This window comes from Passer domesticus, chromosome 8 (genome assembly GCF_036417665.1).
Source record: "Passer domesticus isolate bPasDom1 chromosome 8, bPasDom1.hap1, whole genome shotgun sequence".
Classification (NCBI taxonomy): domain Eukaryota; kingdom Metazoa; phylum Chordata; class Aves; order Passeriformes; family Passeridae; genus Passer; species Passer domesticus.
This window is the reverse complement of record NC_087481.1, coordinates 46801286-46823324: the sequence shown is the minus strand read 5'-3', so window position 1 is coordinate 46823324 and position 22039 is coordinate 46801286. Positions and strand designations below refer to the sequence as shown.

Sequence of the window (22039 nt, the reverse complement as noted above, 5' to 3'; positions counted from 1 at the left end):
AGGATGACTGTGAGAAGAGTAGGAGGGAAGGAAAGGGCAGAGACAATAGTTCAGCTTAGCAAAGAGGCAGTGATTGAGGGTGTGAGGATTATCTTCCTGTAAACCCTGAAGGTCCACAGGAAGAAGGTAATTTTGTGTTTAATTGAGTGCCGTGCCCTGCCAGGAGGGAATCCATTGGACTCTTGCATCAGTTTTCCTGGTTTGGCCAGAAGGCCAGGGGGCGAGGGCTGGAATAAGGAGAGTGCTCCATGTTTGCCTCTTAGGCATTTTGCAGTGCAATTCAGACATTGTTTGCAAGACTAGGACACAAAATAATTTTCTTCTTTCACTCTTCTCCCCACAAGAAGCATAGATTTCTCTAAAGCCTGAAGTCAAAGGTCACTACAGTGAAAGACATTTTTCCAGTGACTTCAGCATTGCGTCTTTGAGGGGCTGTGGAAATTTGTTCCCTTTTTCCCAGGAATTGGTTTTATATTGTCAGGCTTGTTCTGTAGAGAACAAGTACATTCATTCTTTTATATTTTTATAGATATATGGATATATATAGACATAGTCATGCACTATAATTAAAGATCTATGTGCATTGAACGTTTGTAGAATGATGTTTGTGTTTTGAGGATAGCTCCTTTTTTCAGTTGCTCTTTTATAATTTTGCATTCAAAATGCAAATACAGTTTCCCTGCCCATGGCAGGGGGGTTGTAACTAGATCATCTTCAAGGTCCTTTCCAATCCACACCATTCAATGATCTGTCAGCATGTTATGCTGGTAGTTCTGGAATGCTGTGCTGGTTGATGTTGATTTCACCTCAAGTTTTATCCTTTAGTCATGCATAGTTGCACAAATAGGATAGAGACTAGAAGAGTTTGTTTCAGAGTTGTTTTTTTCACACTTAGAATACTGTGCCCCTCAGGTCTGCCTTTGTGAATCTGAGGGTCTCTTGGTTTACATGAACTTTTTATTTCCCTCTACTCAAAATGAGAAGAAAAAAAATCCCACTATTCTATGGCAAAATCCCAGGAGATTTCCATTATTTGGACTAAGAATGTCCCAGAGCTTTGTCATTGTTCTGGAAGGGCCTGGAGGAGTTTTGCTCGTTTTCCCAGGCCCTTGCTTTGCTTTTCCAACCACTGCATCTGGGGGTCATACGTAGGGTTACGAATCAAAGCCGGAAGATTTGCATGCTAATATAAACTACATGCAAGTGTTGCTGCAGAGCAGGAATCCTGGCTGTTGGGAGCCAGAGGAGGCTGGGCTGCAGCAACAACGCCTCTCTGCGACCACCAGGCAGCCTGGGCAGGGAGCACTGGCCATTTGGGCAAGGAGGGTCTGCAGCTGCAGCAGAGCCGCTCTGGGGCCGTGTGTGCAATGGGCTGGCAGCACCGTGGTGTGCTGTGTCTGCACGTGGCCACAAGCTGTGCGTGCCCCAGCACTGCACGTGAGCTCCACAGCTGGGGAAATGCATCAGTCCAGGCCTGCTGGTGCAATGTGCAAGGGCCCTTGCTCTCAGAGCAGAAAGGTGCTCCAAGAGAACTCCCACAGGCACAAATAACACAGTGCAGAGGTGGTTGAGACATGTAGAAAACAGCAATTTCCAGGTTGTATTTTGTCTCTCTGTCTTGTCAGTCTTGACGCACTTAACAGTAGCAAGCAGGTTTTTGTTAGTTCTTATTTGACCAAGCTATTTCTGTATCCCTGGCCCCAGGGCACTCGATGACAAAGATCCCTTTGCCTGAAATATGAGCAGAGCTCTACTTGTCCTATTTTGAACATCCCTCAAGTCTTCTTATGCCAAAATTAATTCAGCTGCTTCTCTCATAAGCCTCTTTGATTTGGCAGCATCCTTCTGATACTTTACCAATCTTGCTTTCATGTGAGGTTTGATCCAGCACCATGCAGGGAATTAAACTCTTCCTGTTGGCTTCTGTGAGTCTAATGATGCTGTAATGGCAGACAAAATCAGATGCAGGTTGTACTCATTTGGACCAGGATTGGATTTAATATACAAACATTGCTCTCATCTGAATGATCATCATTGCTGATGACAGCAGAGTGATCTCTTACAGCTGAAGATTGCAAGATGTGTTGTAAACTAAGGAGTAATTTTAAAAATGCTCATGTCTGCCTCAATACTTTTCTGTTAAAACTCATTTCAGTTGAGGGAGGATGAAGCCAGTTCTGAGTCAGTTTTTAAGATTTGTTCCTTTGTAGAGAAGAAGGACATAGGAATTAAGTAATTTCATATTGGAAAGTAATTTTTTAAGTGCTGTTTCCCCTTGGTGTCTGTCCTTTTCCTTGCAACTGACATGATGATGTAGGACCTGAGAAGTGATTGGCTTAGAGGGACCTGCACCTCACTTCCCCATCCAGCACTGGCACTGAGGACTTCCACATCCAGCTGTACTCTTTGGGGGTGATAGGTTTTTTTTCAGAACAACTTCAGATGCAAATCATTCTCTAAAACCAGTTTAGTGAAATTGATGTAATTTCTGTATTCAAAATTGGTCAGTGAAACTTGGAGGGTTTAAAATTCAAGAGTCTATTTTGTCTGTTGAGTGTTTCTTTTTCCAGTTCTCTTTTCTTGAATGGAAATTCTCTTCTTCCACCAGAACATGCTCTTATTTTAGGGTTGTCATGAAACACCAACCACCTGCTGAGGAGAAGGACACAAGCACTGAATTAAAATAGTTTAAAAGTCAGAAGGCATCCAGATTTAGAGGCAGTAAGCTGAAAAATCTTTACCTCCAAGTGCAGCCGTATTATTTTTGTTTGCTTGCCTTGCACAACCTCTTTCAGACCTGGGTAGGGTATTTGAGAAGGCCACGAGGGAGGCAGGTTTCACAGAGAGCCTGTAGGTTCTTGTTTCCATTTTACATTTGTCACTCTAAGATTCTAATGCTCTGTAGGCTTAGATGTTCTGTTTTCTAATAACCTGACAACTCTTAAATGGCAGAAACTGAGTGTTGTGGTTATTCTGCTTCACAAATAGTTCCATCACATGTGGAAAGTAAATGTAGGTGGATTGAAACAGACTGGAAACAGAAATAGGAGTCCTCATTGTGCTCTGCACAGATGCTCCCTCTCCCTCATGCACACGTGTAAATGTGATGGGTGGATGCTGTCCACTTCCTTTGTCTCCTCCCCTTGCAGGGAAGGTGCTCATCTGCTTCCAGAAGCTGGGAATTGGTATGGAGAAGTGAGCAGTCATTACTAGTTCTGTTTCTCTTTCTGTAAGCTGTAGTTGTTGCATATGCTGGAGTTAAGATAGCCTTGACAGGTCTTTGACATGACCCAGGATATCAGTTAAGAACAAACAAAACCCTGCTAATGCAGCACAGATACTGCATGTCTGCAAGAATCAGACACATCATATTCTGCTCACACACCCCCAAGAACGAACTTAAATGAAGTAATCAAACAAGCCTGGCAAGAGGCTCGGAGGTGGTTTGTAACGAAGCTGCAGGGCTCCCAGCTGTTCCAGTTCTGCAGCTCTCTGGTCAAGTTAGTGCCACAAATCATGGCTGCAGATTCCACTTTTTACCGTTTTATGCCTCTCCTGGTCATTTGCATGGCCATGCAGAGAAATACAGCAGGGAGATTTTCTGCTGTTGGCTTATTGCTCTGGTTGTGTGGGACAACTTAGAATCTTCTTAGCAGGAAGATTCTGGAAGGCCTGAAGACAGTGTTTAGAAACTCAAGTTGGCAAATGCCAAAAACCTGAGGGGTGAAGTGGAGACTAAATCAGAATTTGATCTGTGGGCTTTAAAACCTCATCAGTGCATGAGAAAAATATGAGAGCTAAGTACTGACTTACTCTGCCTGTGTAACCACGACGAGCTGGATTTGTCATTCAGACACCGCTCTGTTCTGTGTCTGGCCTGTCCCCCTGGAGCGAGGAAACCAGCAAAGTCATCCAGCCAGGTGCCTCCATACTCCAGTGAGTTCCTCTTCCTGTGTTCCAGGGATGTCTGCTGGCTGGCTTGAGGCAGTTGTTTGCTATTCTCATTTGTTTTTTAGTACTGGGATTTGGCAAAGAGAAAGAGATTTCACCCTGGTTACTGCTCCACCAAGAGCAAGATCTGTGTTCATAGAGGTTGCCGTAGTGGGGTGGTTTTCTAAACTAGAATGGACCCAGTTTGAGTCTTGAGAATACGACTAGATTAGGAGCTGAAAAGGAGTTGTTTTTTGTGTACTCACAAGAGATTTGGAGTGATATGGCTGAAAAGAGAGACAGCATTAATTCTTTTACACTGTAGCTTAGAGGTGAAACAAGATCCACAAAAGAAATGTGGAGAAAGGAAAACTCTCGTATTCCCCCTCCCTGTTTTTTTTTTCTTTCCCCTCACTTGTATGTTTATTTTGACTGTAAATTAGCTTGCAAATTATGACAGAAATTGGAATTGCTATGTCCTGCTTTAGTTGCCTGTGTGGTGGCTGCTCACAGATGAGAACTGGCAAATGCTGGAGCTGTTCAGTTTACTCTCTCCCAGCATACTGGAACTCTGCTTTGCTTCCAAGACTTAGCTACGTGCAGCATTTGTCCATGAGACCCCTGGGTCATTTTGTCTTTTTCTCAGTTACATTTTCCCCATCGGTAATGGAAACACGAGCTGGCTAGAGGGGTGTCTGTGAAACCACATCTGGTGCATGAGAAAGCCAGATGCCCCACACCTGTGTGCAGCCCACGTCACCCCCTCCTTGGGGCTGCTCTGAGCCATCCTGCCCTGGCAGCAGCCACCCTGCGAGGACTTTCCTGTCTGCGGCTCCCTGGGTCTCATATTTCTTCCAAGTCTCATCTCTGTTTCTCAGCTCAGTCTTCAAAATCCTGGAGTGAGAACAGCTCTGGAGTGGGTTTGAAAATAGCTCTTCCTTGGCCGTGGCCCGGCTGAGCTGCGGTACCTTGGGGACCGTCGTGCTGAAAGGTGACCTCACTGCATGGCACCAGTGATGGACCTTCCACTGGCTTGGGGCTGCGGGTCTGACTTCACCTCTGTGGGAATTTCCCAGGTCTCACAGTGCTTTTTAGGGCCTTTTGGACGTTAGTGAACTGGGCAAGAAGCCCATGCTGTGCTCACTGAATCCAGAGTCAGATGTGATCCAAGCCAAGTGAAGGCACAGGTGATGTGTGCATGAGAAGGGTTTACACTCTCTGGGTTTATTCCTGGAGCATTCCACTCTTCCTGTTGCCACACTGGTCCTTGTATAGGGCAGAAATTGAGGACACTAGGGCCCCTCATCCTGGGGAAACCCCAGCTGCTGGTGCCAGTGTCTTACAGGGTGGAAGAAGATACCTAAAATCAACCAAACCACATCAGGAAGCTGAACAGCTTTGCTGCTTTGGTCTTGTGGGTACCAAAATTGCTGTCCCTAGGCTGATATCACTTCAAATCTGGATCTGGGCCAGCACCAATTTGTGCTCATCGGCACATCTTTGACATTAAAAGGTTATGCAAACAGTGAGTTGGTGCAGTGGCTGTTCTCTGGTAATTTAGGGCACAGATGTATGTTGACTTTGCTGCAGATTAAGTTGCTTTAATGCAAACTCTGCCAGGTAAATGAAGCAGCTGAAATTGCTGCAAGCCTTGCAGGAGCTGAGTTGTCTTTGCATGGAAGTGGAGCAGGGAGCATTCACATGCTGAGCTGTGCTGGTGGAAAGCTTCCAGCTCACAGGCAGTGATTGCATCTGAATACAGGGGAAGAAGGTGTATCTTTCTTTTCCAGCTCAAACCTGATTCATAGGAGGACAAACATCCAACACTTAAACAAGAGTCTTTGAAGAAGCTGGCATTTTCCAGGATAAAAGGGGATATTGTGATGGTATCTGCACACAAACTGCACCATAGCGTTGTCTTTTGCATTCACAGAACTCTCTTAATAGCTGGTGTTTACTGTAATTACTTATTAGAGGTTAACAACACCCTCTCTAATGTGTGCAGGGATATTTCTGGTTTCTGCTTTTCAATCTTCCCTTTGCTAATAGCTCTTGTATTTGTGTATGTTCTAATCTTGGTCTCGTCAGACAACCAGTTTCAGATATTTGTCTTCCACTCCAGCTCATCTGGCTGTAGACAACAAGACATTAACCTCTAAAAAACAATTGAAAAATAGGTCACATGAGAATAACCTGAATTTGTTACCTCTGGGGTTTGTGCTGGCTAGAACTGGATATTTTCCAGTGAAAACAAGACAGTCAAAGATAAGGTCATGCCCAGTGACGTTAGAGTGGATGTGTTTTGTAATAGGAAGTCATCTCTCCTCATTGCTTGTGTAGGCAGTAAAGGGAGAGCGAGTATTTCAGTTTACAATAAATTTTCTGCTCTATGGTGGGTAAAGAAGTTTCCCAGAGCTAGAATTAAACAATAATAATTAGCAGCCGATAAAATCCCCCTGGCACCTTGTAGGCACACAGTTTGTGGTGATTGGAGAGGGGCTGAGCCCCATCCCCAGTGGGCACAGCTGTGAGCAGCAGGTGAGCAGCACTGACAGCAATGAGCCATGGAGTGCCCAGGGGCATTGACCAACACCAAAGGGAGCAGAGGGCACGCAGGGGCAGGGCATCAACATGAGGGGATAAAAGGTTGGGCTGAAGAACAAGAAGGGCAGATGCTTGCAGCCTTCAGAAATGGTAAAGTGTTACTCTGTGTGGGTTGAAGCCTTCTGACATTGTACGGTGAAACTCTGTGTATCGTGGCTGTCTCAGCTGTGACATATGCTGGAACAGTAGCCTGCACCTTCTTTCATCAAGCCATGAATATTAAAAACTACTTATCAAGCTCAGTTCCTGATTAATATTCTACAGTCTTTAAAGTTGGCTTCTTGTTTCTCTGAAGAAGGATTTATTTTAAAATACAATAGTACATCAAAAAGAGACTGGACTTGGGAAATTAAAACGTGAACGTTCTTAGTTGCTGGAACACCCAGTGATTGTGCAGTGAGTTGTTTGTCATTTCTACTTCAATTTTCATTCATTGTTATGGACCTTTTGTTAAAGATTTTTAAGGTGAAGCATTTGAATTACATCTGTGTTTTGACTCCTTTATAGTTATAAACATGGCAGATACACAAAGCAAGTCTCTTTGCCTTTAGTAATTAATTACTGTAGTAATTTGGAATCTCAATTACAGTTTAGTTTGCGTAGGAAAATACTGTACTTACATGAAAGAGCTTGCTCCAAGACATGTAAGGTACTTTGATTTTATCTTCTTTTATCAAGGCAGAATGTGCCAAGAAGGCAGGACTCTCTTGTGGGCAGGACCAGCTGCATGTCAGAGTAGTGGCTTGTGTGGCTTGGTTTTGGGGAGTTGCTGGATGCTACAGAAAGCCTTCCCTTGGCTCTGTTATCTGATATTTCCTGCTGCCTCCTTGTCCTGTTGCATTTGCATGACCCTGGGCTCCCCCAGGACTGCTTTTCTCCCTCTCTCTTGGGACATTGTTGATCACTTTCACAGCAACCCATTTTAAGATCTCAGAAAAAAAAGATGTTGAGGTAAGCTGATGTAATGTTTGCTGCTCATGAAAGGGTTATGCATCTGACCAAGGCAGCAGAAGCAAATAACTCCCAAACTCTAAGGGATTTCTCTAAACTCTTCCAGATCTCTAAGGGAGAGAAATGTGATATCAAAGGCTTCTGAAACCTCTGGACCTTGCATTTATAATTTGCCATTTTACAAATCTTTTTCAACCAAAGCCCATTATTTTAAATGGTGGCTTTTGGGAAGCGATTTGGGCAAACGAGCAAAAAAGATCAATAGCTGTTTTAGGTTTTGCACCTGTCTCCCACCAAGCAGATTTTGAGCCCACTGGTTTCTCACTTCACACAGCACCAGGTTATGATTAAAGGCTTTTCTTGCTTCTGCTGTAATCTTTCCTTGAAATAGAAGTCAGTGTATCTGCATGCTGCCCCATCCATCACTTACTGAGCTTGAGGAGCTTAGACTCAACAATATTTAATTGCTGTCCTAAATGTGCAGCAAAATCCTGGCTTGACTGAGGTCAGTGGCAGCTTCATTCCCACAGAGCCTGAATTTCAGATCTGGGAATGTATCTGCACCATGCAGTGGGGTGCTGATCCTACACCTGTTCCCTGCACCAAATAAATCCAACCTCTTGCCCAGAATATCCCTGTGCACCCAACTCTGCCCCTTCTTGTGTCATGGAGGCGTTGTGCCACTCACTGCACCATCAAACTGGAATCTTCAAGCAGGATTGACTTCTGCCTGGATTAGATTTTGAACAAGCAGACTTGTAGGTTTGTTAAAAATTTCAGGAACTCACACTTTTTTTAGGTTCTGAAGAACAGCACAGAGAAGCCTGAAGTGCCGTGAAATTCAAAGTGCCTGGATGTCTGTGGCATATGTGTTTTGTTTCTAGTTTCTGAAGAAAAGATGCATAATGAAAGAAAAATTATAATCTTTATTTACATGTGCAATATGTTTCTCCTCCTGTCTCATCTCCTTTGTGAGAACTCAGGGCCAGAATTACAGTATCTGAAGTTGCTTTTGGAGCCTATTCAGCTCCCATCTGTCAAGATCTGTTTTTAATCCAATGGGTTTTCCATCCAAAAGTAGCTGTTGGATAGAGGATGAGTAGAAATATTTGTGTGTGAATTAGCTCAGAGTGAAGCTACAAACTTTTTTTTTCCCACAACAAACACATGGAAAAATATTCTTCAGTGTAGTGTGGCCGGCCTGAAAATTGGCAACAGCAGCTTCCTTCCCAGGCTCTGACTCCTCTGCCTTGACTTCATGGGTAAGATCTTTAAAGGGGACCTGAAATCTTCAGGCTTATCTCCCCTCTATGCAGCAGGGCAGTGCTGATGTCACCCCTGTGTATATGGGCATTGCAGGAAGGAGTCGGGTGGTTTGGTTTTCCAGGAGAATTATGAGACGCAGCAGAGTAACCTGGGTTTGCTGAGAGTCAGGCTCTTACTGCCTTTGTCAGCCTTGATGGTCTCTGCCTTGCTGGGAAGAGTGGATATGTTTGATGCAATCATGAGAAAGGCCCCAGACCTCCTTAACAGCCTGTGCTCAGCATCTCCAGTGATTGAATGCCATGAAACTGGGCTGCAGGAGATGGGAGGCAGACTGCCTTGGGGGCTGAATGTGGTTGTAACAAGCAGAGAGGAAAGTATGGCTGCAGGATCTCTGTGGTTTCTGGGAGGATGCCTCTCCTACTGGGACAGAAGAGGGAAAAAAACATCCATTGGTGGTCCTTGGAAAAGTGTTGTTGAGCCCAATATTCAACACCCCTTCAGGGATTTTTATGCAATATTTTTATTGGTAAAAGTACAGAAGCAATTGAATCAGTAGCTTGGAAGATGGTCTGGTGTCTTGGGGGAGATGGAGAAGAGGGTGATGCTTATCCATCCCCTGTTGCTGGAGACAGAGAGCTTCACTTCTGCATCCATGGCAAAAGGGACATCTCCTGCTGCAATGCTGTGACTGAGGGAGGAGGAATGCTTTCCTGTTCTCTCTGCCAGATCATTATCTCAGTCAATATGTGAAACCTGGGAATTGCTTTAAAGGTCCAGGAGCTGTTCTAGCTATGATTTTCATTATATTGATGTCCGTGGTCAGCCTTGATAGCTCCATCCTGTGTTTGTTGAAGTCTTGTTGTGATCTGTCATCAAGGCAGCAGGACCAGCATTGTCCTGAGGGCAAGTGTATGACAGAGCAGAACCTGGTGTATTTGTAACTTAAAAAAAAATATATTTGGAAGTACCAGTGTCAAAAGGCCACATTTGTCTGTGTGTGTATTTATATGTATATGTACAAGTTTGTGTGTGCGTGCGAATCATTTTTATCACGGCTTTTGGCAAAACGGTGTTTCTGTAAGAGGATTGTTTTGGGGATGGACTTGGGCTGGGCAAGGGAAATCCTGGGCTTGTTCCAGGTTTCTGTAGCTGTTTCCATCAATGCAAGGAAGCAGTGTCGCTCTCACTGTCCAGCCTTACATCCCCTGGTGTGACTCAGCAAGAGCTGTGTGCCCTGGCAGGGTTTGGTCTCTGTCACACGTGTGGGTGTGAGTAAGCAGTGGTGTTGCATGGCTGTAATTCCACAGCACCTGGGGAGCTGCGTTTCCTTTGGATTTCCTGTTGAACCGGAGCCACTCCTTGCTTGGGAAGGGTGGCAGCCACAGCTCCATGCACAAAGACAACCTGGAGTGTGGGGCTGGAGATCAGCACCCCATGAGGAGCTGTTGCTCCAGGGGTGGAACAGCTCACCCAGCTGTGCCTGCAGCTGGCCCTGGGACCCTCCAAAGAGGACAGGAGGCAGGGTGTGCTACCACAGACCAGAAAATGTGGTGTTGTTCAATTAGAGCTTTTATCCTCGGCAGAGCAAAGTCAGTGGGAGCTGCTGGTGGGGATGTGTGGGAGAGCACTGAATACTCCCCCAAGACTTCTGTTGGAGGCTGCAACAGGCTTTAATTTAGGCTAGTCCTGCTCCCAGGGCTATATTCCACTGTGAGTGGAACAGCCAGTGAGATCTGAAATTAACTTATGTTGACTGTTCTGCCTTTCCATGTATCCTGTGCTTCCTGGCCCAGGCTGATTTGTGTTTTCTTTTCCCTGAACAGGTCTATATCATCAATGTAACATGGTCTGACCTGACTTCCCAGATCATCTACCGGAGATACAGCAAGTTCTTTGACCTGCAGGTAAGTCTGTCCTGTCTAACATAAAATATTATTTCTACTCATGCTTCTAGTCATGTTTCCAGCTGGGTTAACAGTGCCTTTAAATAAGGCTTTGTTCTTGTTTGGTCTGTTACATGTCATGATCTTGAAACTTTTCAGACTCTGCCCTTGTAGGGTATAAGATAAGTGGGTGGTATGCTCACAGTGAGTAACTTGCACTGTAAAGACATTTAAAGCTGACATTTTCATGAATGGTTCCTATTAAAGAGGGGATCTAATTTTAAATACTTCAGATGCACTTAAAACAGAGAGAGTGCTACATTTTGGGCCCCCAGAAACTACTTACCCAAGTAACTGAAAACAACAGAGCTTTTGCACACTCCCACAGCAGTTCAGTAACAGAGATTGCAGTGGAAACTTTCCAGTCTCTCTTCTTAACCATCTACCTAGCCAGCCAGTGTCCTGGCTCCTGCTGTTTTGTACAGCTCCTTTCCTCTATTCTGTGCCTGTATGTTTAGATTTCATCGAAAGCTTTCTTGCTGGATAGCTGCTGACCAGATTTTGAAACCAGGAATCAGCTGCTTCATTTCTGGTAGAGCTCCCAGGCACCTGCATGGGTTAGGGGGAGCTTTGGGGCTGGTGTTCTGTTTGGCAGCAATCCAGACCCACTGATATTTTTGTATCTTTGTAGGCAGCAAAACTAATTGCCTGGGGTAAAAGTAAAAGCTGTGGTTTGAGACACTCTTGAACTTTGAGGAGAAAGTTGATTTTTGGACTGGAACTTGTGTTTGGAGCTGGGCTGATGTTACAATACCAAGTGAGTCCTCACAGTCAGTATTGAGGATGTACATTGCTGTGTCCTGAAAAGTAACACTGAGCCTTTTCGTGTGATGAATTAGGAAAAAAAGTGTTCTTGTTTGGGTTATCTTAAAGAGCTCTAGTTTCATCTCTTCTCCTCTTTGTTTCATTTATTGTACTTTCAACGTGAAGTTTCTAGGCTGTTTTGTAAGCTGTATCTGTTACTATGGTACTCCTGGCCTTTTGGGTGAAATATGACCATTTCTACAGCCAGTCCCACTGCTGTAAGAGAATGTCAGCATCTTCTCTGTGACTGCTGTACCTGCCAAAGATGCACAGCTCTGTAGTCACAAACATTTCTTGTCAGCATGCAAATTGTGGCCAAAACTGTCTCTTTCTTTTTCTCTCTTCTTTCTCTTTTCACCCCAGTTCTGTTTTCATGTATATGTTGTTCTGGGTCTCCCGGCCTTTCCTGGTAGGTTTGAAAAGTTCCCATCAAGTGTGGAGTTATCAATGGGGTTAGTGTGTTGGACAGGAAATGATGTCTCAATCAGGGAGTGAGTCCTGAAAGGTCCCATTGATAAGTGCAAGGGGGCCTAGCCAGTGGAAAACTCCTGCTTGCATGACGCTTCTCCCCCCACGAGAAAATACAACAAGAAAGTAACAAAATTCCCTTCTTTAACCCTTTTCCCTCCCAGGGATCTCTGTCAGGGCCAACACGCATGAGCAGTGTCAGCCCCCTACAACAGCCTCTAGCTCTTTCAGGGTGAGGTGCAGAGTTACAGAAATTGAGGTCTTCACTTGAGATTTCCACAGTCCTGCCATGTCTCTGTACTGTGTCACTGTGTCCATCTGTGCCTCAGTTTCCCAGCTGTGAGATGGGGAGAAGGCCCTGTGTGCTCAGGCTGCCATGACATGCTTTTAGACTCTCAGAGGTGATAAGTGTTTTTTTTTATTTATCCCCTCCTATTACTCTCTCTGGATTTTTGATTATGCCTGAGCATCTCTTAGGTGAGGCAAAGGAAACTGCTTTGGATCTTGAATAGAAATTTGTATTTCCAGCTGTAATGAAGCCTGCAAAGAGAGTTGGAAAAGTAAATGAACGCTAAGGGGGAATTTGGGTAACCCTTGCATTTTGGGAAATCTATGGCTTGATGTGCAGAGATTCTTGCTCAAAGAGAAATTAGCTCCAGATCTTGGGATGGCTTGTGCTTTCCAGATTCTTGCTGGAAGGTTGAACTTCTAACCTAGTACTGGTTGAACATGGGGTTTGCAATCTGATACCATGCATGGTAAGGTGGTCTTAGCATAATCAATCTTCTTTGATAATATCCCTGCTTATCCCCATGGGGCACTTCTAGGAGAGAACCAAGCCAATTATCAGAGAGAACCCAGCCAACTCACGGGCACCACTCATGTCTGAAACAGCTGGAGTCCACAGGTCTCTGCCAGCTCCACTCACCCTGCTGTGTCAACGACAGAGCTGCACTTCAGGGCTTCCAAAGCCTGCACGTGTCTCCTTTGCTCTTGACTGGAAGTGGAGGAACAAGGGCTGACTTGTAATGACTTAATCAGGGCTGCAGTGGCTGCCATTGACAGTGACACTGGATACGACCCATGGGGAAACCCAGGGGGCTGCCCAGGAGCAAGGAGGGAGGAATAGAGATAATTAATTTCACTACTCCATTTTCATGTTTCTTTAAAAAAGAGCCCACCCTTCCCCAAATGGCTGTCTCTGTGGGAAGTGGCTCAGTGGTTTTGAGAGCTGTAGCATTAGTAGAAACTGCATTTTTTAAAATATTTCTTTGCAAATTCTATTAGGCACTGCAGGCGGTAAGAGGCTGCTCTGTCCCAAGGATTCAAATCCAAGGAGAGTTTGGCTGTGCTATTTCAGCATTGCATGTGCTTGAATTGGTAGTCAGGTTGTTTTTCAGTTTAGTAATTGGGCAGTAAGGCTTGTCATACCACAGGATTTTTTTGCCCCACAAAGGTGTAAGAAGTACAGCAAACAGAACCCAAAGCAGCAAGCCAAGTGTCAGCCCTGTGCTGCTTCTGTGAGGGCTGGATATCTGTAAACACAGATTTTCAATTAAATTAGGGTATTGCTGCATCATTTAATTGTGCAACCAATCACATCTGCTCCTAAGCATGGGTCAAATGATGGCAGCAGAATACATGTGAGTGCCAATGTTTCAGCAAATAGGATTGAAAAGATTGAATTAACTCTGCAAAGATGAAAGCATTACTGTAAATTGCTTGTCAAATCCAATTATCTGTTGTCTTTCACCCTGGGGAGACATTTGCACCTGAGCACCATGTGGGGTCAAAGCTACCTCCTGTAATATTTTGAATTTAGTTTCCTTGCCCTTGTCTACAGTGCAGAATGGAGGAGCATGATGTGAACATCACCTGTCAGTAGTGCTGACCCTTGTGACAGGCTGGTGGCTCACTGGGACACGCTCCCTGGATGCTGTTTGAGGTCTTCCATCATCACTGATGGATTTGCTGGGGGTGGTTGCAGAATCCTGTCCTGAGGGGACAGTTCAGTAATGTTGCTGTAGTCCCCAAAGGAGCTGAGAAAGGACACTTCTTTATTGGAGTAGCAGGGATAACTCCTGGCATTTCCACTGTGCAGTAAAAGACATCTACAGATATAAGGCCTGTGTTTTTCTCACTATAAAGTGCTTTTGGAGCCTGTTAGCAGAATGGGGATTTGCAGCTGAGTGCATGCATAAATAATTGCCCAAAGCATCAGGTGGAGAAGTGTGGATACGCAGACACCTCTCACCCTCCCAGTGGCCATGCTGGGCTGGAAAACAGCCACCAAGTTTGCAGCTGGCAAGCAGGAAGGATGTGTCTTTCCCTTCTCCCCATATCACCCTTGCAGTTGCCCAGTACCCCCTTGGGCTGTTATGACCCCAGCTGCGTGCTGGCCCCACTGCTAAGAACCCCCCTCCCTTACAATGTGAGCAGGGAAAAAGGGACCAAGGATCTGTGCCTGGTCTCTCAGCTTCAATACCAGTGGTCATCTGCTGCATTTTATCCAGTGACTGCAGGTGCTCTCCTCTGATTCCATGCCTGTGCCACTCAGTGCCTGCAGTCGGAGCGTGAACAGGGCCAGACCCTCTGTTCCGTGAGGATGGCTGGTCTCTGTGTGCAGAGCTGGGGGAGGATCCTTTCTCACAGCAGGTGTAATGCAGCTTTCTCCAAGGCGAAACACAGCAGCTGGATTTAGCAGCATGCCACCATCCCACGTTGTGTGTTTGGCTGTGCAGGAGCTGAGCAGCATCCCTGGAGCCGCGGCAGGAATGCTCGGCAGGCAGATCTCAGCCTCCCCACACAATGACACACACAGGCAGCTTGGCTGCAAGGAGATGTCTGAAATGTCACAATATTGAAAAGGCAAATAAACAAGGCTCTGTTCAAGCACTGCCTCTTTGTATCAGCAAAATATTATCTGCCCAATGTGGTTTGCTGATATAAGCAGGTTTTCTTCAAAGCAATGCAGAAAGAGGAACTCACTAGCAGCCAATTAGAACATTAAAAAAGTAAAACTATCAAGAATTTTATTAGGAAGAGGAAAGACCTGTAAGTTGTTTTCATCCAGATGATAAAACATCAAGAGCTTCGTTTGTTATTTCTTGGGTCATCCTGATTGTTTATAGTGTTATAATGGAGTAACGGAGCACTGGAGATGACATTAAACAAAAATGGTAATATCAAAACTAGTCATTGCAGTCTGTATCTCTGTTTTTCTTACTCAGACTGGAGTTCATGTAAACGCTGCTGCTATCAATCATTCTCCTGTTGCACTATTCTGTAACAACACCCCTTTCTCCCTTACCCCAAGTTGTATCAAATGTAATGTCCACTCTCATTCCCAGTTTGGTTGTAACTGTGCCACGTGCCTGAGAACCCTGGGTTTCACTGGGTCACTAGGATTTGAAACAGGACCTGGTGGATTTGGCATGCAGGCTTTCTGGGACAGAGCAAGGGGAATTCTGTGATTATGATGGAATTGTGTATGTTCACTCCAGTAGTTAGTCTGGGTTAATTGCCCAAGTGGAGACCTACAGCCCTAATTCTGGTGGTCCAGTGCAGTCAAGCTCAGTACTGATTGTTTTTGTAGGGCCTCTGATATTTCAGGTTGTTTGTGCTTCTAGCTCTGCAGGAGCAGTGAATGGACAAGTTCAAGCATGCACTAAGTTTAGCAGTGGTGAAGGGTGTAGGTAAGAATGCAATGGGGCAAGTGTTCTCCTGTGTTTGCAACTGCTGGCTCCTAACCCTCAACCCACCAGGCCTCTTTAGCAGGGTGAGCAGTCTCCCACTGGTCTTCCCAGCCATCCAGAGCAGCAGGGTCACTCTGCAATGGGTGACCCTCTGTTCTGTAGGTGCCACCCTGTGTGGGGAGCTCCTGCTGGCACTGTGGGAAGGGAAGGGAGGGAGGGAGGGAGGGAGGGAGGGAAGGAGGGCTGCTGCTGCTGCAGCTCCATGCGAGATGCAGCTTGCCCCTCGCAGCGTGGGAGGTGTGTGCTGCAAGGATTCCCAGCCTCTGACGAGCTCAGGGAGTGTTTCTGTGTGCATCTGAGGGTGCCCAAGGAAACAGGCAGGAAAGCTGGGGTGGAACAGGGCAGGGGTGGAACAGCATGGCAGACGTTGCTGCATGAGGCTGTGGTGCAAGTGCACAGTGGAATTGGTGTTTGTCCTGCTGGGCTCTGCATGTACCTCCCTCTGCTCTGGGCTGTGCTGGCCTTGGCCACCATGGTCGGGGTTGCAAGGATCACATTTCCGCTGTTCCCATTCCCTTGGTGTTCAGCATCCTGCCCCTACTGTAGATGTTGAGAGCTGCTGTGAAATCCTTCTCCAGACCAGGAGCCTGGCTCCATATCTGACCCATCAGGTTCAGACCCATTGCTTGGCTTCAGGGACATCCCTGATAATCTTGGAAATGTGGGGATGGAGTTACTTGCAACAGCTGGGTTAAACAGGGTTTAAACTGTAAACAGCTTCCTTAAGAGCATTATTGAAACTGAAACAAGACTGGGAAAATTCAGAGGAAATCTGAACATGGGTTTGTCAACACGTCTGTTCCCAAAGGTCAGTGCTGGCTCCTTGGAGAGAAATGGCACATCCTTTCTTCTGAGTAAACACAGGCCACTTGTTTGCTGCTGTTATCCCAGACAGTGCATGGAGAAACTTGCAGTGCAAGGTTTGCAGGGGATGCAGAAAACCAGATTTCCAGGAGGAGTCCTGCACTGTCTGTGCACTGTCTGTGCCTCCTGTGCTTTGGCAGCTGTGCTGGAGCTCCTGGTGCAGCCACACTTGCAACACTTGGCTTCAGTCAGAGAGACCCCTCAATGCCTGCTCTCCCTCAATGCCAGCAGCAAGCTTGTTACAGGCCTTCCCAGGAGAACTGACATGCCCCCGGGAAAAAATTAATAGCTGACATGGTTATTGGGCTGAGAATGGTTGTCTCCATTGATTTAAAAGCTATCTAAATACCATTTGTCGTTCTAACCCTCAATGCTTTAGGATACCAGTTTGCTTGGGGCAGTATCTTTGTGTTCAATGAATAAATAGAATTGTTTATAATTCTAATTTCCATCATTATTTAAATGTTTGCCTGGCAAAACAATCTGTTCAGCTTCCAGTATTTGTTTTTAAAGAGACTTAACACATCAGACAAAGATGAGGGCCATGATGAGGAAATGGCAAAGTGCCTGCCATCCTACAATAGAGGTGCATTGAATGACCATGGCAGAGAACCCACAGCTGAGAAGGTGGCCCAGCCTATGGGAGCCCTCCCGTTTGTACTTCTTCACTTGGGTTCTGTTGGAGTATAAAGCTGACATTGAATATTGCTCCTAATCTGCAGCATGGGAATATTTGCTGCAGCTACAGGGAAATATTTGCTGTTCAGCACAAGTCCACCTCTCTGGCCAGGACACGGGTAACCTTAGAAAGTGAGGTGGTGGCTTAGCCACCTCCTCAGGGTGTGACAGCAGCAAGACAGCAGATGTGATGCCCATGCCACTCTGTCTCAGTGGTCTGGGCTCTATATGTAGCTAGGCAAATGAGTTTTGTTTGTTTGGGTTTTTTTAAGAAATATTGGGAGGTTGTTGACATGTTAGCTGTGTCCTTTTAACTGTATGTGGTCTGCCTCTAGCAGGCACTGAAAACAGTGAAATCAGTCAAAAGTGTTATTTTCTGGAATTATTCCCTTGCTTTCTAGAATTTTGGTTTATATAAACTTATATAAGTTGTCCTTCCATCCCCCACTTATCACTGGTTTGGAGCCTGTGAGGATGTTGGAGGACCTGTGTTGTGGTAAGGGCTCTCCTGGATACAGCCACAGAGAGGAAAAGCAACAAGTTCTTCTGAATGAACTGAATTGACTTGTATCAGCTGTGGAGGACTCCTTTTCATAGCTGTTGGTTGCTTTACATGTTAAAAATCCAATGTATCAGGAGCATGAGTCCCTGCAAGGCTGTGGTGCTAATGGAAATCTAAAAACATGCCTGAAATTGCCAACAATTCTGAACCATGGTGGAAGGCTTTGGTATGGGGCCCAGACATGCTGGTTTTGTGTCTGGACAATATCTCATACAAGGGATTATGAAGAATGATGATAAAAACTGGGCTGAAAGCCTTTCTTCATCAGAGTGCATAAAGGCTCAGTGTATACCTCCATCTCCATTATTTTTGTGTTAGAAGCTCTTCTCATAGATCTCCACAGCAGGACTTTAAGCTCAGCCTTGGGAGCAGCCCACTTGTTTGTTACCCTTGTTCCAGGTTTTGTTTGCTGGAACAATAACACACAGGAGAGTGGTCTGGCTGTGGGACCAGCCCCAGCCAAAGCTACAGCTCTGGGCCTCACACAGGCAGCAAATTCTCCAAGTGCCACTTAATTAGCATATTTCCTCTTACCAGAGATCAAGACCAGCCTTTTAATATTTTTTTTTTTCTGGGACATCTGTGTGAAAATCAAATTCCTTGGCAGGATTTTTCCGTGGCCTTTTTTTCCCTGAAGCACCCAAGCCCCGAAAGTTCGGGCATGACAATTCCAGTCCCTGCACTGTGTTGTCGCTCTCCCCTAATCATACTCAGCTTTCAATTATTTATACTGCCGGAAAATTGCATGGAGTTCACACCCCCAGCCCTGAAACACAATTCTGCTTTTGTGCAGGGAATACAATCCTTCACTTTCATTAAGTGTGTGGAGACCAAGATGAGAAGTGCCTGTTGTGTTCGCATCCCTTGGCTCGCGATGAGAGGAGCTGGTTGTTTTTGCAAACGTCCTAAATAGCCCTGGAAGGGTTATGGGGAGTTTATTTACATTATTGCATTTAAGTGCAAATAGAAAATTGCCCAGCCATAATGGAAAGTTTATGCAGGGCTCTGTCAGGGCTCTTTTCCATGTCACCTCACCCCTCCCGGCTTTCTGCTCTGACAGGCTCAGATGTGGGAAGGCCCTGTCTGGAAGGAGCAGTAGCTCTTGGTCCTGTCACACCATGCTCTGCTTACAGGACACAGAAAAGCATCAGCTGGCATCTCTTCCACTGTGGACTGTGTACAGGCCTGCCATAGGGAAGGCTCCTAATCAGGCTCACCCCAGACTGATTTATGAGCACTGGGTGCTATTTGCTTCTTCCCCACAGCATCTGAATGACTGATCTTCTCACCATCAATGTATGGAGCATGAAGTCAGGAGTTGGTTTGCCTCCTGTTCCCTTCCTGCTTGCCTCGAATCACAGCATGGTTCTCTTTTTCTGCAACCAGAGCAGTTTCCTGTCTTGTGCAAATGCAAGTATTCCCACTGCAGAACTGCCTTTTGCAATTTCCACTTCCCTCCCTTCAGGGGAAGCATTGAAGTGGAGTGGTTGGGGGCAGTAAAACCCACAGAGCTGAGAACACACATGGTGAAGTCACGCAAAAAGCAGGAACAGTGATGCTCTGGGGAAGCACAGCCTTTGTGCACACTCCTTCCTGGGTGCCCTGATTGAACAGCATTCAGCCAAGATGAGGGCTTTTTTTCTCCATCTTTTGCTTTTTCATTTGAAAGGAGAGTTCTGGTCTGTCAGATCTGTGCTGAATTCTTACAGCACATCAGATCCTTTGGCACTGACCTGGCTGGCAGCCTGCTGAGTCCACACCTGCCATTGAGCACTGACCCATACAAGTGGCCATAACTAAAGTTTTTTAAGCTATCCCATCTGGGACCCTCTGAGGGAGCACAGGCAGCAGAGCAGGGAGTTGCAGTCAGGTGAGGAGGTTTGCACTTCAACAGGTTGCTGTCAAGTTCTTGATGGCAGGAGCTATGAATGAGCTCACAAAGGACTAAGCAGAGACTTGGAAAAGCATCACAGTATGTTTAAGATAATTTGTGTAATTCTGTAGTACAAGCAGAGCTCTCTATTAAAGCCACTCTTGAGGCATCAGTGTTGATGGAGGGATGCCTCTGATTCACCAGGTCAGTGAAGGGCAGATCCTAATCGATTTATGGTGCTTTTGCAAACAGAGGTAACATCAGAGCCATGTGTCTGGGTCTTGATGCATTTGTTTTTTAAAGGGTGTGTTAAGAAAACCAGTGGGACTTGCTGAGCTGCTCTCTTCAGCCAGGTGTTTTGAGAGAGGTGAAGGACAAACCACAAAAACATTGTGAAAGAGAGGGGAAAATGGCAAATGGGAAGAGATTAAAAAGCAAACCAGGAAAGGACTAAGTAAAATGATAATAGGGAAAAAAATTATTTCAAAGGGCTAGGTTGAATTTAATGATCAAAGTTTTCTCTTAGAAGGGAATACACCTTACCCACCTGGACCGAAAAATTATTTCACAGACCTTTCCTTTTATCTGGCTAAATTCTGGCTTTTGACAGCCCAAGGAGTTGGAATGTTGTGGCCTCTCTATTGTCTAGGAATGTTTGACATCCAAGTCCAGGCTTTTCCTGGTCACTACAGTGATGTGCTGCTGCTTGAACAAAACTGGCATGCGTCTTCCTGGTGAAGAAAGTACATTGTGGGGTGGCACATGCTGAACACCTGTGTCCTTGTACCAAGTCCAGGTTGTCTGGTAGTTTTCTGGTGTGTTGGTAACTGCTGGTGCAGCTTTGCAAAAACCTCTGTTGTCTTGTGCAACACTTGTCTTATTGTGCTGAGGGTTAGAGGGTGCTGGCTGCTTGCACGTAAGGGTAGGATTTAGCATTTGGTGTTTCAGGAGGTGAGAGATTAATTTACCATTGGATTCTAGGAATAAGGTAGGTGGAGCAAGTGATGTGCTCCATGGAGGTGGTCCCTGGCTATCCTTATGTAAAGGGAAAAGTTTGCAAAGGGTGCTTCCAAGGTAGACAGGAGTCCTACCAAGTTTCAGGCTGGTTCTGGGTGTGGGAGAGCCCTGGATTATCCAGCTGAGCAGGGGTGTGCTGTGAGCTGCAGGAGCACTAGGGCTGTCAGTTCCTGCCTGTTGTTGTTAGGAAACCTCATGCTGAATCCTGTTCCACTCTTAGGTCAAAATATATTTCATTTCCTTAATGTGGAAATGTTTTTTGTGTAATCAGGAGCTTGGAGTCTGTGGTGTGGAAGGAGGGGGGAACTTCTGGTGTGGCAGGAAGGTTATCTGGAAATATCCACTCATAAAATGGGGGCTATAATCAGCCCTCCTGGAGAAAGTTTATTCATTAATATTTGTGAAATGCTTTGAAGTCTCTGGTTTGGAGTGTTTTTAACAGAGCCAAATGTTAGCTGTATTACAGTAGCTAAGCCAGACCATAATGACCACGTTCCCTCTCCTCCCCCTGAGCCCCCAGCCATTTCTGACATGGTTTGGTGAAGAAGTGAAACATCAGCAGAGTGACCAAACAGAAGTTAAGTGCTCAGCAGAAATATAAATAGTGATTTTCATTCTTTGGATTATGTCCTGGTTCTATGGAGTCTTGTGGTCGGAAATGGAATTTGTAGAAGGAGTGAGGAATTTATTTCTAAGCTTGTACCATGTTATCCCAGTTGGTAACTGGTTTAGGGTCCCCCTGAGTTAGGATGCACTGGTGGTCTTTGGGTGATTGCAGTTGTCCTGTGCTGTCTCCATGGAAAATCACCTGGGTGAGACTGGCATGCTGGGATGGGTGGGAGATGTGGCTGGTGATGGAGGGCATGGTGAGCAGGGCAAAGACTTCACTGGGGCAAAACAAGGGGGCCCCAGAGCAGGATGCAGGAAGAGCTGGTTTGATGAGCTGCTCAGCTCTGGCTGCCCCTAAATGCACCTTGCTCCACACCTGTCCATTTCTTAACAGCACTGTGTCTGCCCTGTCAAACAGAATAGCATTTGCCTTTTGTTTTGCTTGATTTCTGGTCTCAGGAGGTGAAACTTGGTGATGGCATTGGTGGTAGCAAGGATCTTTTTTTTCAATATGAAGGAGAACTGGGGGGGATTCAGTCCATGCTGTGTCCCTGGTGCACCTTGTGGATGAGATTGCAGCACAGAGGCAGCAGGTAAATGGGTGTGCCAGGAGTCATGGGTAAGAACACATCCCAAAGAGTGAGTTACTCTTACAAAATTTTTCTCTGGCTTTGCAGGTATTTGCTTTGGGTGGCAACTAGGAGTATCTCATTAG

At 45.7% G+C, this 22039-nt stretch overlaps 1 protein-coding gene across 4 annotated transcripts in view; it reads left to right on the top strand.

Moving 5' to 3' along the window:
- SH3PXD2A (SH3 and PX domains 2A) overlaps nt 1-22039 on the top strand; it is a 246683-nt gene that overhangs the window by 31595 nt on the left and 193049 nt on the right. For all 4 annotated transcript variants that reach the window (XM_064431203.1, XM_064431204.1, XM_064431202.1 and 1 more), the window contains exon 2: nt 10575-10655. In XM_064431203.1, coding sequence (XP_064287273.1) covers nt 10575-10655 — 81 coding nt within the window. The remainder of the gene's footprint in view (nt 1-10574; nt 10656-22039) is intronic.